This window comes from Nematolebias whitei, chromosome 21, assembly GCF_014905685.2.
Source record: "Nematolebias whitei isolate Nwh7 chromosome 21, NemWhi1, whole genome shotgun sequence".
Classification (NCBI taxonomy): domain Eukaryota; kingdom Metazoa; phylum Chordata; class Actinopteri; order Cyprinodontiformes; family Rivulidae; genus Nematolebias; species Nematolebias whitei.
Window position 1 is genome coordinate 19,124,683 of NC_056518.1, and position 18,650 is coordinate 19,143,332.

Consider the following 18,650-nt stretch of genomic DNA (forward strand, 5'->3'; position numbering starts at 1 on the left):
TCCAGCGGTGCAGAATACCGCAGCATGTGGCGGTCGAGCCCGCGTGTGCTCGCGCCCGGCGGAGGAGTGCGTGTCGGCACCGGCGGGCTGAAGAGCTGAGGCGACCCGGTGGAGGGGGGGGGGGGGGTGAGGCTCAGCAGCAGCGGGTCTTTATCTTTGACGTCACCGTCCGTGCTCGTTAACGTGAACGCGCGAATATTCAAACAGTTAGCGAGCGCACACGCGCACGCGCGGCTCTGCGTGCGTTTTGGTGGAGTTCCCGCAGGAGAGCCTCACTCAGATCAGCACCGCGGTCAGCGCCCCGGCTCGCGCGCGACTGCTCGTTTCCAGCGCTGGAGGCTGCTGGTTAAAGGCCTGACTGACGTCACCCTGCAACTAATATAAAAACTGGTGTAAATGATTAATTTGAACAAATTGTCCATTGTTTTATAAACAAGGCTTTATTTAAAAAAAAACAACCCTGTAAGTCTAACATATTGTTATGACTGTATTGAAGTATTAAACGTATTAATGGATGCATAGAGTCACACTAAACTCGGTTAAATATTAAGAAATGCAAAGTAGGACTTCTTTTCTGTGGTGTAATAAAGATCAGTAAGGTCAGTTCACCAAACATTGAGCTCACTTATCTCCATAACAACAGCAGATTTAGATTTCAACTGTCTCTGGTTGTTTTAATGATACAATGCTGCCCTCTACAGGCAGAGCTGTGAACTGCAGCAACCTGACACACCCGCAGGCTTGTTTCCTCCACTTGCTTCCTCGTTTTCTGCAGTTTTTCTTATCCTTATACACTTTTCTGTGTGTGGTTTATCGGAGGGTTTATTTCCTTTAATTATGCACACTACGTGCCATTTAGCTTTGTTGTATTTTGTGAAATATTCTAGTTCGTATGTGCAAGACTTTCATTTTATGTGTCTAAAAGTACGGTGACAAGTTGTATCAGTGTCAAAGAAATGTAAAGATAAATGCAGATATAAATATGCACTTTATATATGAATATATAGAAATATAGTATATGCTAAATTTGGGAACTTATGGTTTAAATTGGAACAAGGAAACTAACCTCAAACATGCATCACAAATGATTAAAACAACTTCACTACAATGCAAACTGTGACGTTTCTTATATTGTTGTCATGTTTAGCTGTACACATGCATCAGTGTGCACTGAGAGAGGCACACAGACAGATGAGGAGCATTAAATATGTGAACTCTATAAAGGTCACTTCAGTCTCACTGAGAATAAAACGGTGTCTGATCAGCAAATACTGATGATACTGGTGCCAGGCCATCTGTAACACATGACCTCATGATGCACAGATATTATCATTCCCCCACTCCGCGGCTGAAACAATCCGATGAAGACTCGTTTCTTCACATCAACAATTTACAGAATAAGCCTCTAAGACCTATTGAGCTCCTAACCTACTGTGTTTACATTATTTAATTTATTAAACACATGCATTGTTAGGTCTGAATATTTGAGTTGTAGTCCTAGATGTTTAACCCCAGATTTTAAAGTTCTATTCAATAATTAAGCTCCTAATGTAATTAAAGTACCACATTTGTATAAAAACACAAGGAAACACACTTTGTATTTTACACAAGCTGTATCTACTTCAATAAACCAATGCTGTTGAGAGTCTGAGCACAATTTACACATCATTGTAAGCCATTACGCCTACCCGGTATAGACAATTTAATGTACTGGAGTACATCTTTGAAGATGGTTTATCACTGTCATAAAACCTGTATTTGATTAGTTGTAGCTGATGTTCACCATTAAACAAAGTTCAGTTGTTTTTGAGGGTTTGTGCATATGTTAATGCAGACTTGCACACATGGGAAGCCTCGACAGGTGCACGAATGCATGCTGGAAATGATGCAAAGTGGTAACCATTTTGTAACCAATAGGAATGAAATGTCAACCAGTGGGTACAAAATGGGGGTATGGTATTAGTGACGAAATAACCAGCACCCCATTTTAAAACAATTTCAAATTATGATTAGTCATTCCATGATACGTGTTACTGATTTATTTGCAACAACAGTATTTTCTGTCTCTGTTCATCAGGTGTTTTTCCACTGAGACCAGACATGTGCAAACACTGGAAGGATCAGCTGAATAAAGATGCATCTCTTAGGTGCTGTGTCACGGTCTCGTTTGTTTAGAACTAATTGTTTTTTATGATTGTGACTATATTCATTGACTGTATAGTTTTGGTGTTGTTTTTTATGTTTTCCATCTTTTCTTTTGTTCAGTTTATTCAGAAAACATGACTTTGGGAACCAATCTTATTGGTAAAAATATATATACTGTGAAATTGTATCATCTAGTGTTTTTTGTTTTTTGTTGTTTTTTTTTTTGAAGATGAAACTGCTAAAAAAAAAAAAAACTAACTATCCCAAACAAATTTAAAAAAATGTTTAGAATCACAATTCTTGGTAGTAAAATATGAGTTTGAGAAGACAGTACTGTTTGTTTCACTGCTTTACTTTTCTATGGCTATTTAAAATGTATTCACCCATAAATAATGTTATAAAAATTTAACATCTCTGTTCAAACGCAAATATAAACTTTAGTACATAATTAAAAACCTAACACTCCTCAAAATAATGCATATTCCTTTTCTACCTTTCATGATAGTTTTAGACTTCAATCATCCCAAATGTCAAAATAATGGAATTGTACCCATTTTGATAAAATCTTTAAAATAGTACGCATAATATTATGTGATTTTGCAATATCTCGTATGATCTTAGTCTTCTCAGTGTGTGGTAGTGCCAGCTACTACCTCACCAAAGAGTTGTGAAAGGTATAAGATCAATTAGCTGTGGCAGACATTGAATTGAGGTAGCTTCAAATGTTCATGCAGACAAGCTTTCCCCATTTAGAAAGTTTCTTTGAAATCCATCCAGAGATTCATGAGAAATTTTGTTAACACGCAGGGAGAGTTGGTTGTATTAGTTAATGACAATGTTTAAAACAGATCTTATACGATCGGTTTGTGCTCGGAGCATGTTTTGGAGATGATGGTCAGCCACTACCATACCAAATTTGAGCTTAATATCTGTGAAAATGGCTGAGTTACAGTCATTTGTGTGTTGCTAAGGTCATTTGGTTGTGCATGCCATCATAAATTGTATTAAGTTTAAAAGACACATCAAACATTAAACATATTAAACACACACACATACAGTACTGTGTTCACTTGCTATTTAGTTTGCCCTTTCCTGACGGAGACTTGGTCCACAGAATGGCCACTAGGCGTCGCTGTTTCACAACAAAAAGTCAACATCGACCATTAAAAAGGTAAAGCGTGCTCGCCTTTCGTGCTCGTCAAGATGCTCAGATTTGTTGAGAAAATAGTGGAAATTATTTCCAGAGTCATAAAATTCTAGGGGCCGTAAAACGTCTTCATTCTCACCGTTCCGCAGAGAAACAACCTCACTTCCGTCACATGTCCCACCTGCAAGCTGCAGCTGCGCTGACTCAAGCTGTGGGCGGTCCCTGAGCCCCCCTCAGCCAATCATAGCGCAGAACGCCAGCGACGAGCTCACCCATTGGCTGAAAGCCGCGTTGCTCACAGCAGGCGAACCCAGCGGAGCAGCGGTGTTCACTGGCTGGCTGCGGCACAGAGATGTGGGGACCTCGCCATCAAAATCGGGTGAGTAACTATTTTTTTTTTTTTGTTTGTTTTTGTTTTTTCCTCCCTCAAACTGCTACTGCTATTTTCCCTACAGCTAATTCGGTCTTATTATTGTCATTCTCTAATGAACATTAAACTGAATCACACAGGATGAAGATTCGCAGTTCTTCATTTAGCTATATATGCAACATTTACAACCATAAATTCAGTATAATAATGTGGATGTCAATAATAGCTGGCAGCTTGAACGCGAAACCCTGAAGGATATTAATATTCGCTGCCATCTTTAGGCCAGCAGTCGTTGCAAGGTGACAGTAACCCACGGGATTATGTTATGACACAAACAGATGAGCTTACATGTAAGGAGGAATGAGAGCATGTTGTGCTTGTAAACAAGGGTGACAGTAGCTCGGCGTGGAGCGCATGCATGCATGTGTCGTCACCGTGCGTGAGATGGCTGCAGCAGCTTGGATAATGTTGATGAACTGCGATTTTATGCACTTTTTGGGAAGCTTCTGGAGCTGAAACAGAGTTGGGTGTTGAGGAAAACTGCAGGCTGGACAGTGACATGTAGAAATTATGGGATAAATGGGAATGGCTCTTTAATTTACATCTAAAATTACTGGTATTATTATTATTATTAGCAGTAGTAGTATTTTCTAATAAGCAAAATATAACAATATTTGCTTAACTCAAATAAACATATATTTAATAAATCTTGTGCATTTAAAATAATATAAATTAAAGCTACACTGAGCCGGTGCTGAATCTTTATTGGTAATTCATTAAGGATGTGCAAACATCGAGCTTTTAAAAAAGTGGCCCATATTGGCTGATTAAACTTGCTCTTCTGATTAATCTGTTTAATCTATATCTAAAGTCTGTTCTGTTTTCTTTTGCAGCATCGGGTGATGTACAGCTTGAGATTTCTCCCAGACGCGACTGACCACTGACATGGCACCCATCATGGAGGGCACGCACGCCGTCCTCCTGCTGTACGCACCCATCCGTGAGCTTAGCAACATCAGCCTCTACTTCCCCAAGAGGCGGGCCCCGAGCTTCAAGTACAAGAGCCGCGCCTCTCGTTCAGCAAGCGCGGGTAATGACCATGACTGGGAGAAGAAGAATCCTGCAGCGTCCAAACAAAGAGGCCAGTCTTCTGACTCCGCTGGGAAATTGTCTAACGCGCAGCGGGCGACGAAAGAAGCGGCTCAAGAGCTCTGCTGGCTGGCAGCTGAGCACCACCAGTTGCTGGTGGAACTGTTATCGTTGTGTCGGAACTGCGCTCGCAAAGTCAGGATGGGCAACCAAGATGGAAAACTCGATGAATGCATGGAAGGTCAGGAGGTTCACCCTGGAGGTCAGGACCTCAGCAGCAACAACTCCCTCCTGGAGCAGAGGAGAGTTGCATCCAAGACTAAAAAGGTAAAGAAGGTGGGGGGAAAGAAAGTTGACGATGCTGAGGATTTGTTACGGAGTAAGATAAAAAAGAGCGTTGGTAAAAGGCATTCATTTGCAGAGCTGCCAGCAAAGAACAAGCAATCCACAACTCATCAAGCAGAGAAAACCTCAAGAAGTGCAGTCTGCGAGTCTGAGAGCCCGGTGACTGACTCCTGTGTCAGAGCTGTCAGTAATCCCACACTGCCGATAGATGAACCGTTGATTGTTCCAAAGAGCTGGGACTTCACAGAGGACACCCAGACTTTTGACCCCGTCATGGATTTCTGCAGCGACTTCTCGGAGTGTGACGGTGAGCTCGGTTATGGGTCGTCCTCCTGCAGCCTGATGGAGGGTCTAAGCCGACGGCAAAGCGAAAGCAACCTGCGCCCTGTTAAAAGATTTGACCCACCGGTCGAGGCGTTCTCTAAGAACGGTTCATCAGTCAAGTCTGCTCAGCAGCTTTACAGCGAAATCAACCAAAGGAACGCGGGAGTCAGGGTTGTTGCCAAAGTGCAGGAAGTGGAAGGGAAGCTTCTTCGTGTCAGTCATGCAACACAAATTCAGGAACATTCAGGACTTTGTGGAAGTAAACAGGAGAATGGAGAGTGGAAAGAACCAAATGGAAACTACGTCAGCAAGGACAGAACCTCCAAACGTTCTGAGGGGCTCCACCTGCCTCTATCCCACACCACAGAACCTTCAGCGCCAGTCAGATTCCATACAAAGAGCCCCTCTTCGCCGTCCCTCGCAGGGGTCTTCAACACGTCGTACCCGACTTCAAACAGCCTCCAGAGCATGTCCCCGCTGCTGTCCCCTTTGTCTTCCAAGCAAGTGAGCCCGCAACTCAACCACCGGATTGTTCTGCTTTCAGATAAGGACGAAGACTTGGACCGAGACCGCTCCAGGAACGCAGACAAAGCCAAAATCTTTTCCGACGTCACTGACAAGAATGGCAACAAGCGGACCATCACTCAGCTGGAGCTGGATCTCAACGGGCCGCCGAGCAACTCTAAGAGGAACTCGTCCAGTAACTCCACAACAACAGGTGAGTTGTTAGAAGTAACACTGGTCCTCCCTCTGGAGCCTGGCCTTGATGTGAGGGCTTTATCGGCTCGGAGCCTTTAGTTCGTCAGAACGGGCCTTTCATCTGGCAGCGCCGACGCTGGATTTCAAAAAACAAGAAAAGAAAAGGGAACGCTTGAACAAGATGCAGTTGTGTGTTTATGTTTGTTTGTGTCAGATCAGGTACTTGAGTTCTTTGATGAAACGTCACTACCTGCTGAACCATTTCATCACGGGGAGTTTAACTTTGTCGCTCCTGCTGCTTTGAGTGCGTTTTTCTTTAAGGAGCTCGTCACTGGTTCGTGACTCCTGCGGTTCTGGATTCAACTTGTTACCCGGCTACAAATTAAAAACTTCCCAACAGAGTTGTGCACTGGGCGAGCAGGTCCTGAGAATACTTTTGTTGATGATCCATGTGCCCCTCACTCGGCGCTGCGGGGAAGGCAGAGATTAGCAGGAGTGTCCCAGATCAAAGGCTTAATGTCGACACGGAGTTTGACCTGACCTGAGTTCTCATGAGCACACTGAACTGAAGCTTTACCAGTTTTGAACTCCACTGGATCGGCTACTTTTGTTTACTGGGAACCAAAAAAATAATCCCAAGACCCCCTCAGGCACAAAAAGCTGCAGAAAAAAGGATTAGCATGTCCTTATTTACATCCTTTTGTAATCTTGCGTTGCGCTCATAAATCTGACAAAGACGTGATAAATGGATTTGAACACCCACAGTATACTCCACATAATCTTTGCAAAGCTATGATGACATCAGAAGTCTGCTTCAGAGACGTCAGTTTGGGTTTTCATCCACGATCAGCCACCAGGCAGTTCTTTTTCCCAGCTTGTCTTTCACACACATGATCATGCCTTTCTGCTGACCTTTTGCCCTTTAGATGACATGTTGGTCTGTGTTTAAATCACATTCGTCCCTCGCTACTTCACGGGTTCATTATATCGCAGATTTTCAAAATAAGATTGGACATGACACAATTGGCTGATTGATGGATGAGCCATGGGTTTGTTTATTTAAAATAATTTTAAATGATTTTACACCATGTGTGCAGGCCACAAGTGCAAGAGAAAGCTCTCTCCTGCAGCTGATCAGCTGACCTCCTCCTCTCCATTTCTGCTCCGTGCTGCAGAGCTGAAGCTGAGTGACATCCCTTTGATATCCTGCTGCGCTTCTCTTCTCTAGAATTTAAATTTAAATACTGTAACATGGATTGTTTATTTAAAATGCTACAGTATTTACATTTAAATTGGTTTATTTAAGGAGTGGGATTGGGAGTGACATGTGATGAGTACAGCCTGGCACATGTCACGACAAAGTTTACTGAACTTGAACTCAACTTGAACTTGGACTACCGTATCCCTACTTCGCGGTTTTTCACTTATCGAGGGTGGGCGTGGTCTCAAACACCAGCGATAAACGAGGGACTACTATTCTTTTTAATCCCTCACAGCGAAACAAGTATTTTTACTGAACGTCTTCAGCTACTCTCCCAACAGGGAAGTTTTAGTTTTTATCTGAAGGTGTGAGTATGTAGGTCAGTGGTCAGGAACTGCATTCTTGTAATCCTGAAGCTGCAGATTCGACCCATGTTTTGTCACGTGTAAAACAAATGACAGCTCTTTCGTGCATGTGTGTTTGCTGTTGCAACCCCTGTAGAACGGTGAATGGTAAATGGACTTTATAACACCGTTCTATCTTATTAAGATATTCAAAGCTATTTACACTACAATCTCTACTGCCATTTACCCATTCATACAGCACTTGACTAGATCCATACAAAGACCAATCAGTGCTTTATCACATTCATACACCGATGAGACACACATCGGAGGCAATAAGTGGTCCAAAAATAAATAAAATAAAAATTATTCAAAGGCAAATTGATCATGTTTTTGCCCTGGTTTGTGTGCACACTTGTGCTTGTTTAGAATCAGGTCTCCTGTAAATGAGTCCTCGAGGCTCAATGGGATGAACCTGTATATAAATAAAGGTTGAATTAATGTTTGTGTAGACTGCTAGAAAGTTATCTCATCAGCACCTGTACAAATGTTAATTAAACTTTGAGAAAATATACATTGGGTTCATGTTTACGACTGATAAACTTTAGGAATCAACCCAATTCAAGATGAGCACCAGCAAACACAAAAACAATTCTAACTCAGCCAGTTTTGCAAATAATAAGCAAAAGCTTGTTGTGGTCATAGCTGAGATTGACCCCTGATTTATACTCTGAGCGTTAATCAAGATCTGTGTTTAGAACGTTGCTGTCAACTAATGGAATCAACTGTGTCAGTCTGTTAGCAAAATATGTCATGAACCACTGGATGTGTGTTAATGAAACGTTTAGAAAGTAATCAATGGATGTAGCTCTACCGTTTATTGCCTTTTTAGAATCAACCTAATTCAAGATGGCCGTCACAACCAACTGACACTAGAAACCCCAAAGCTGGCTATATAGCACAGCCAATGTTACAGATGTCACAAACTAAATTTTGGTGTGTTAGCTGGGAGCTGTTCCCAACACATACTTCAAAAATAACATTTAGGTGATGTAAATGTAAATTATGTAGTTAGGCCTGTCACGATAACAAATTTTGCAGGGCGATTAATCGTCTCAGAAATTATTGCAATAAATGATAATATTGTTAGTAATGTCCAATTTAAGAAGAAATGTTGGGTCAATTTTTCTGTGTAGTACCTTTTTTTGAGAACCGATGGATGGATAGTGAGGGAGCGAGCAGCGTGTCTAAGAAAAATGGGAGGGAGGCCCCTTGACGTGACATGGGCCGGCTTGCTTTACTTTTCTTCGAATCTCAAAATGGCGGACGCTCGGTGTAGTTTGAGCTCTTTAGCATAGCATTTGTCACACAAAGCTTTTAATAAAATAAATCAGTAAACAAGTTCTCAGCTTGTTTTTGCAGAGAAAACCTTTTTACACAGTCACGGGTTTCATCCGTGAATTTTGGAGCTTTGACAAGACGGAGTCCCTCCCCCCCGAGGTCGGCCTGTTAGCTTAGCTTTTCAGCTTAGCTGTAAAACAGATTTTAAAGAGAAAGGGCGGGCTCCGTGAAAAGCACTGAAGTTGAGCCTTTTGTCATCCAGTGTCTTCAGTAGAAAGAGAGAGACACGAAGAAACGATAAAGCCGATAAATGAAAATGAGGTAGATAATTTTCATTCATCATGCGATTAATTGATTTATTGTTTATCACAACACGTCTAGATGTAGTCATTCATAACAGTTCAAGGGCTAACAGATGATTAAAGACCAGGCATCATATTGCAAAATCTCATTAAATTGCTTATACTGTAATGTTTTTTCACCCCCTTTGCTGAATCTAAGCTGTTTTTGCAAATAGCCTTTTTGTTGCTCGATAATTAACTACACTTTAGATGTTAACATGTATAAATGAACATCACAGGACTCAGCCAAAGGCGATGAGTGGGTTATGGTGAAGCTGGGCCCTTTATAGTTTCCAAACGTTGAATTAATTATCTCACAGGCTCTTTAATCAGGGCTTTTAATTTGAAGCTCCGGATTTAATCATGAGTGTAATCATACAGGCAGGTGAATTTAAAGAAATGCTCTTGTTTATTTTATTAGCTAAAGCTCATATGCTCCATTTTTACACAGTGAATATGGTTTCTATGTGTTAATATTAATCATGCTGCCACTTCAGAGTATTTTAATGAGGAGTGTATGCCTGAGTGTCATTCACAGCCATGTACGAGGCCGTTGAGGCTCCTAAATGTTTCCTAATGCTCACCAGTTTAAGATTATGGACCACAAATCCCATCAGAATTATGCTTAAGGAGGTACAAATGAACTAAATGAAGAAGTTGTAGAAAAATGCTTTTAGTTTTAGATTTTTAGATGATTAGAAATTCTCAGAGTTCCCAAGTACTGCTGAGTTTAGAATAGCTTCCTGTCTTTATACCTTCCTTGATTTTCTGCTTAGTATTTTCTGACATATGGCAGCCAATACCATAATTAGATGATCTCCAATGTTCCAGCAGCAAGCTCTCACTGCTAGCTGCCATTCAACTTAAAGTTCTCTACAAAGCAACATTGTTCCGAACACTGAAGACAACGGCCATTTTTCTTAAAATAATGTAGTCAGTTCTGCTAAAACGTCCTCCAAGAGACTGTCTCACGCTGTCGCTCTGAGCTGCATGCAGAGAAACGAAGCACAAAGGTCCCTCACTTACTTTGTACAACGTTTAACAGATTTTCTGCAATAAATAACTTTTCTTGGAAAACGTCAGCTATGTTGCACGCTTTCGGCTTTTACTCTACTATTTAATCTCTCTAGGAGGAGGATGACTCGCTGAAGAGGGAAAAGCCAAAAGAAGAGGTTACCCAAATCTTCTGTTCTTTTTATTTCGTGGCGTTAGGCCTGTCGCAATAAACAGTAAATCAATTAATCGCATGATAAATTAAAATTATTGACCTCATTTTCATTTATCGGCTTTAAAGCAGCTTAGCCGTGAAGCTAAGCTACGAGTTAAGCTAACAGGCCGACTGCGTGGAAAAAACTTCCGTCTTGTCGAAGCTCCAAAATTCATGGTTGAAACTCGTGCATTTGTGTAAAAAAATTGTTTTTCTCTGCAAAAAGAAGCTGAGAACTTGTTTACTGATTTTTTTTTATTTTTTATTAAAAGCTTTGTGTGAAAAATGCTATGCTAAAGAGCTCAAACTACACAGAACGTCCGCCATTTTAAGAACCAAAAACAAGGAAGGAGACACAGCCCATGTCACGTCAAGGGGCCTCCCTCCCATTTTTCTTAAAGAGACACGCTGATCCCTCCCTCACTATCCATCCTTCGGTTCAAAGTCTTATACTGCCATCCGGTGGTCAAAAAAGGTACTACACACAAAAAATTCTTCTTAAATTTGACAATAATTACTAATTATTGTCAAATTTCAAACAGTATTATCGTTTATTGCAATAATTTCTGAGACAATTAATCGCCCAGCATAATTTGTTATTGTGACAGGCCTACATGGCGTGCAAGGTGAAATAAAGTACACATTCCCTCCTATTTAAGTCCAAAACTGCATCTCAAATGAATAAAGGTGTCTCTGCGTGCCTCATGTCAGGCTGTGTTTCTGCTTCAGGCTCTTAGAGAAGATGAAGCAACGCTCTTCCTTTAGTTTCCACCTGCAGCTGCTGCACCATGAGCCTGAGCTTGACAGGTAAACAGGTGAACTGACAGCCTGAGAGTCACCCCCTCAGCCAACAACACTACTAAAAATTGTTGTAACCAAATAGAAGCGAGGAGACTGATAAAACCTGCACCGTTCTTGGTTTGCAAATTAAGTCATTGATTTTTTTTCTTTGTGCTTAAAAGTGAGGGTGCAGGTTAAAGGGAGCCAAATGTACTTAGCATACTTAGCCCAATTTTGCCTTTTGACTGATGAGGTTTAAAGATTTTAGAGAATAAAATAGGGTGCAGGCAGTTCTGTTTAGTTGTTTTTGAAGATGCAGTAAGTAATTTGGGCTCTCTGAGGATAGAGGATCATTAATTAGTCATTTTGATTTCTGTAATTTACACATCATTTTGCTAATTTGCTTTTTTATTAACTTTTATTTAACCAGACAAATCCCATTGAGATCACAGATCTCTTTTGCAAGGGAGGTCTGGACCTGAAGGCAGCCTAACATGCATGTTTTTAGTCTGTGGGAGGAAAACAGAGTACCTGGAGAAAACCCACACAAGCACGAGAAGAACATACAAACTCCACACAGAAAGACCCCAGGTCTAACCAGGGATTGATCCCAGGACCTTCTTGCTGTGAGGCAACAGTGCTAACCACTGATCCATCGTGCTGCCTGGTCCTTTTGCTTGCCTGCAGTGATTCATTACACATATTAAAGGAAGATCCGAGTCTTTTATTACTCCTTAGAGAAAAGGAGATGGTTTTGAAGAATTATGTGTCTGCCCTTTATAGTTTAGAAAAAGCTCTAAGTGAGTGATGATCAGATCATAAAGTTACAGGCAGACTGACCCACTGAAACCTACTCTGACACATTTGATGGCCTATAATTCACTAAAACCAGATATGATTGTTAAAATTATAATCAAAACTCTCATCTCGTTTCTCTGGCAGCTGCTCGTTTACATTTTTACCGTCAAATTATAGCACTGCTATTCATATCCTGCAGATGTGCTCTTTTGGAGACACATCTGTCTACTGTAGATGTCTGAGAGACTCAAGTACAGTCCTTGGATTAAATTGAGTCTACTGAGAGTTGTTGCGTGTTTTTAATCAACAGGTCTTTGATACAAACAGAAAAAAAAATCCTATAATTTTAAGTTTCACATTTTAAAATGTACTTTTAGTGTACCATTTATGTTGTTTTGCGATTTAATTACTTATATTGAGAGGGGCTCATCTGATGAGCAACAGGATACTGTTCAATAAAATTTGTAGCTACACAAATGTTCACATGAGAAGCTTTTAGCTTTGCTCTCCAACCACATTTCCTCTTTATGTCTATTGTATGTACCGTACTTTCCACCGTATAGGTCGAATCAGCCCAAAAATGTCCTAATAAAGTGGGAAAAATCGTAAATATGTTGCTTCGCCGTATAAGTTGCATCGGTTGGCTGCCAAATGGCGACCATGGGAGCGTGCATGGGAGGACTTTAACAAGAATTTAACAAGACTAACACTTAAAAACAATTATTTGTTTGCTCGACATTATAGTAAAGGTGTGTCTCAGTTGAACTTTTCCTTAATAAATGCATTTTAACGTCAAATCAGCTGCATTTCACCTGGGCGGTGTGGCAAAATGCAGCTGATTTGACGTTTGCTCCAGGAGTTCCAGAGAGAGACAAAGGTGGCTGTGTAAGGCAAGCCAAGTGTCGCATTAATAGCCACTTTTACCTATTAATGCGACACTTGGCTTGCCATTTTAGTTGAGGATCCTCTAGCGGCTGAAAATGGTAGTGTTCAATATTTTCCATGTCAGAATGAATGAAATCGTCAGATCTCAGCCAAAAATTGGGTTATTAATATGGGAAAAAAAACATAAATAAGTCGCATCAATGTATAAGTTGCAGGACTTGCAAATTTATGCAAAAAAGTGTGACTTATACGGCGAAAAATACGGTATGTTAGAAAGCTATGCATTAAGTCAACAGGGAAATATTCACTGCAAATGCAGTGCCTTTACTTTCAAGTGCATTCGGTTTCTCCACCATATTTGTTCCCACCTCTTACATTGCAGCTTTGCGTCATTTCAAGATGCGCACGTTAGAGATGGTAGGAAGGAATGACGGTTCTTTCCTTGTCTAGTTGGTGGCAGTGTGGACCACCTTAATTGTATTTTTATTTTGCTACACCAAGACTAATAACATAAAGTATATTACATAGCTTTTGTGTTTGCAGCAGATGTACAGCTTGTGGTTATAAACTGTTAAAAAAAAAATAGAAAAAAAAATTGTAAAGAGGGCTGTTCCTGATCTCTGGCATCTTCACTTGGCACCGACTGAGCTTAACTCTGCATTTGGAACCAGCCCAGCCCACAGTCAGCAGTTTGCACTGTGGGGCTGTGCAACACAGCATTATCATAATGAAAAGTATTAATCTAATCCCACCATTTTTCATGAATCAAACCCCCAAATGACTGCAAACCATCACTGCTGACTTGCAGTGCGTGTGCTAGACTACTGACGCTAAAATGCAAACTCTCATGCCTCAAACTAAAAGGGTTTTTGCAGAGACAAAAAGAGACTGATGATGCATTCCAAGTCTTTAGAAGTGTACAATATGCAAAAGTCTCATAATACAGTGTGTCCTCTTCAAGGAGACTGCACTCAGCATAAACAACAAAGTCCATGCTCAATAATCCATGTATACAATCCAACATTTTTCAGTCAGGTCATCTGGACAGTTTCTTTTTTTGTGCTGAAATGTTTCGCCTTTGATCCGGAAGGCTTCATCAGTCAAGGAAACACACAACAAAACTGATTCTTCCCCCAACAGCTTACTCCAAAGTGGAACAAACCAGTTTTGCTTGTGATAAGATGGTCTCTTTGGTACGCCCCCGCCTCCATTGCCAGCCCTCTTTCTTGTTGACAGTCGTGTCAAACTGGTTGAAAACAACAAACCTGGATTATTGAGCATGAACTTTGTTGTTTTCAACCAGTTTGACACGACTGTCAACAAGGAAGAGGGCCGGCAATGGAAACGGGGGCGTACCAAAGAGACCATCTTATCACAAACAAAACTGGTTTGTTCCACTTTGGAGTAAGCTGTTGGGGGAAGAATCAGTTTTGTGTTGTGCGTTTCCTTGACTGATGAAGCCTTCCGGATCGAAGGCGAAACGTTTCAGCACAAAAAAAGAAACTGTCCAGATGACCTGACTGAAAAATGTTGTACTCAGCATAGTTTAGCATTTCATTGAACTTTGCATGTAGTGGTTTTTTTGGTGCATTTCCCAGTTTCCTTTTAACTTCTGATCTTTCAACTACACTAAAATTCTTTCCCTTCTTTTCCTTTCATTTGTCCTCGGTGTCTGTTTCTCATCCCTCCTTTAAGACAGAGAATTCAAACATCTAGGCATGCTGAACTACACTTCCAAACATGTGACAGTCTTAGAGTGTGTTTTGTTCAGGAAGTTAGGTTCACCAGGAGAGTCTGCAACAAGCCACTGCTATTTTAGGTATGTTTCTTGTTGGGGATCACAAAAAACAGTGGCATTATGCAGAATGGTCAGGAGAGGGCACTCTCTCCTAATTTAAATTAAATTCTAGCAGGCCTGCACTATCAGGGTCTTAAAATAGCTTTAAAAATATATATATATATTTTTTTTTTCTTACTAGTGATACTAAGCAATGTATCATTGCGTCTGTTACAGTGAAGATAGAATGTATTACTAAGTAGTATCAAAGTTTTGTTTTAGAAGCCATTGTTCTGCAGCTGTATTTTCGTGAACGAGTGTGATGGTGTTGACTGTGGGAGAGAAAGAAATAGCAAAATGCAGATACAAATAGCTGTGTGCCCTTCAGCTTGTTGCTAAATAGGTTTCTGTTATTGCCTACTAATTTGAAGAGATTCAAGGTTCTTTGTCACATGTGGTACATGAGGTGGAAAAAACATTGTGTACCCAAGATCTAAGTTACACCCCAAAATAGCAAAAATACAAAGTATAAAAAGAAACAGTATACAAGGATATAAGATGTACGCTAAACACTAATAATGTAAAATCATACGGTGTATTAAACGGTGTATTAAACAGCAGCCCGAACATGAGCCTGTAGTGAGCAGATGGGTACGAATGCAGCAGCTTAAAGGCAAGAGATCAGCAGCATGGATAATCAGCAGCACAGATAAGTCACATATCACCAGTTAAAGTGGCATTACATTTGGCTGTATGATTTATTACTTTCTGCTTAGCAACATTGTGAGAGGCAAAACAACTTGCTTCAGTCGGTGCTGCTTATTTAGCTGAGTCGGATAGAACCACACCTGCTATGTTGTTTGGTCTTTTCTACCTTTAAGGCCTTGTGTAACCCAGTGTCACTTCTTTCTTTGTGTAGAAGATTCCCTCCTGCGCCAGGATGATATTTGGATGCTGGATGGTGATGATACTCAGGAGGTCCTTTCCCGCATCCCTCGTCCTGATCGCCTGGACTTCCTGCGCATCACGCCACCTGAGGATGACATCATTGGGGACACACCTTACTACCCCAAGCTGGAGTGCACGGTGAGAGCCGTCAGCAAAAACACTTAAAAACCAAAGTTGTACCCATGGCTCCCTCCGTTCATAAAACCCATGGGGATTAGTCCACACTCAAGCTTTTCATCAGCTGATCATGAATTCTTTGAGATGGATCAACGAATCATGAATTCTAATCTGGAGACTTGGGTCTAAAGTCGAAACTGACCAAAATCTTTCCATTCAAACATTCACCTAAAAATCCAGTGCTCTTTTTTTTCTTTACTCCTTTTTTTCCCCGTTATGTTATAATAGAAAATTGCAACACAAGATGATTTGCATGTAGTTGTGCTGCATAGTACATACACTTCTACTTTACTCTGAAGTGCTTGGAAACATTTAGCTGACTTTAGGCTTTAAATCAGCTGAACAGGTGACAGACATCTGAATGATCTGCAAAATGTGAGCCGCTCCAGATTCCATCATGCTGTCTGTCCGAGGCCTTTGTTGCTGTGACGGATGAGGTGAAATTATTTGGGTGTGGATTTAGGTGGCTGGTGTCTTTGTTCCTACAGAAGTTATGCATTGTTTTTTAGCTGAAGTGCCTACACTGTAAGCAGAGTACAAAGGGCATGCTGTGTATGATTAAACTTTTTTTGCATTGTTGTGAAAGTGACAACTATTTTAGGCTTCGGCCCAAATTCTTTGCCACTAGCTTCTTTTTTATTTTCTCATAACAGCTCTTCAAATGTTCTCATGTGTTGGAAAAGTGGAATCCATTAAGCGATGAAGGAGATGTTTGCATCGTCTGTAACTTGTAAATGACTAGCATCACACTTTAACTGATATGTCTTTTTATTGAAGGCTCTGTTTGGACAATAAAAACATAATGTTATTTTTTTAACCCATAAAACTGGCAAATATAATCTTTATTTGCTCAAATAATTTTCATTCTCATTGGTGCCTATTTAATCTATTTCTGCCCATTTTTTTCCCCCCATTTAAATTTTTTTTAACTTTAATTTAAAAAACTTAAAGCGCGTAAAACTCAACCCAAAAACCTTTCCAGAGCCTAACTTAAAACCCAGTGTTCCCAGTGGATGGTCCAGTTTAAAATGGGCTCAGCCTGGAATGCTTTCATGAAGGCTGCTCTTCGGTTGCTAGGGGCAACAACACCGTCATTTTTATCAAAGATCGTAGCGGATTTACAAACAAGGAAAAACTCTGAAACGACAGCGGACCACATCACCTCATTTTTGTTCGTCATTTTGTTGGTAGCGTTGTAAACAATTTGTTCTTTTAAATCGCTAAAGAAACTTCCAAACTTCATTTTATTGTAAAAGTCTTGTGTATGGAGGACCAGTTTCTAGCTATTGCCAAGGTAGGTGGGTCAGCTTGTCATTTTTACTAGTTTAGTTCAGCTATGTCCTCTCCTAAAGCTTCTTATCACATATTAAGGACTTAGCATTTTAGCTTGAATAGGAGGCCAGAATCCCTAATCATTTCCCCTTCTAAAGACCAGTACTGAAGAAGGTCACTACCTAATGCTGCAATGCTGCTTTACTGGAATCCACACCTTTCTGTTGGACCCCAGTCAAACCGCCCACCCCCCACTACCTTCTCCTCAATGTGATTGCTTTTACTTTTACAGCCTTTTAAAGGAAGTAAGCAGAGGTAATCAGATACCTGTAGTGCCTCACATTGCAGAACCCCTCCCTTCATGGGAGGAGTTCTGAAAGAAGGCGTCCTCAGATTGGGCAGAACTGTGAAATTCTTTTTTTTCAATCTGTAGGGGATTTCTCACACACTAGCACAGAAAGTTTTCCTGTAATCCTGGCTCAAGCTAAAGCGCACAAACCTTTTTTTTTACTTTGGATTCCAGACTGGCACAGAGAGAGCAACTTTGTGGATAGCGCTACTCGAACAGGCCAAAGGGTCGGAAAGGCTTTTATAAAAGACAGGTGGACTCTGTTCTGCTTTCCTGGTGAGATTACAGCAGGACAGGTTTCCAGCCGCTGAGCAGCTTGACTTCACTTGCTGTGTCATGGGAATCCTGGGTAAAGGGAGGAGACTAAACCATACCACCAGCAATTTCCAGACAGGAGTTTTCACCATGTGATATTTAAAACTTTCCACAACCAACCGGTTAACTTGCCAGACGAAGCACACAGGAGTGCAGGGAAGTTGTCCATACAGAGGCCTTTTGTTCCCAGCCGGCCCTGGAGGTGGAACATAAACAAATTGGAAAACTAGAAGTGGGGAAATGTGTTTTTTTTTTTTTTGGCGACTTTTTCAGTGGATCCTGCCTGAAAATACTAGTTGTTTTGGCTTGGCTTCTTTTGTTCTCAGCTAAAGGTCACTGTGAGGAAAACTAAACCGTACAAAGAATATTTTAGATGAGCTGAGGAAGCATCCCACTGGTTCCATCATGAATGCCTTCAACAATTTTTTCACACGGGATGGGACCACCTCTGTGGACGCTGATGCACCCGTGCTGACGTCGTTCAAGGAGCTATCCAATGGAGAGACTGTAGAAAACGATGTGACTGCTTCCTGTGATCCAATTCAAAAGGCTGAACCATCAGTGAAGACGTCTGCGAAACAAGCTACAGAGGAAGCTGAAGCCTCGGTCGACCCAGATCTCGTGCAGGTCTCAAGGGTGGAAACCTATAGCGATACAGAAAATGATGGGGAGGAGGCAGCGTGCGATGGCACAAGCCCATTGGAGAAGCCTGGCAAGTCTGCACCATCTGAGAAAGACAGTAATGTAGATGAGCCCAAATTCCCTGTGTTTAGAACACACAAATTTAAAGAAAGAT

General features: G+C 41.1%; 1 protein-coding gene across 1 annotated transcript in view; it reads left to right on the forward strand.

The window, feature by feature from the left end:
* The first annotated feature begins 3,594 nt into the window (after window positions 1-3,594).
* LOC119427735 (formin) overlaps window positions 3,595-18,650 on the forward strand; it is a 60,107-nt gene continuing 45,051 nt past the window's right edge. The window contains exons 1-3 of the mRNA XM_037695374.1: window positions 3,595-3,671; window positions 4,556-6,138; window positions 15,713-15,879. Of these exons, the coding sequence (XP_037551302.1) occupies window positions 4,608-6,138; window positions 15,713-15,879 (1,698 nt within the window). The 5' untranslated portion in view covers window positions 3,595-3,671; window positions 4,556-4,607. The remainder of the gene's footprint in view (window positions 3,672-4,555; window positions 6,139-15,712; window positions 15,880-18,650) is intronic.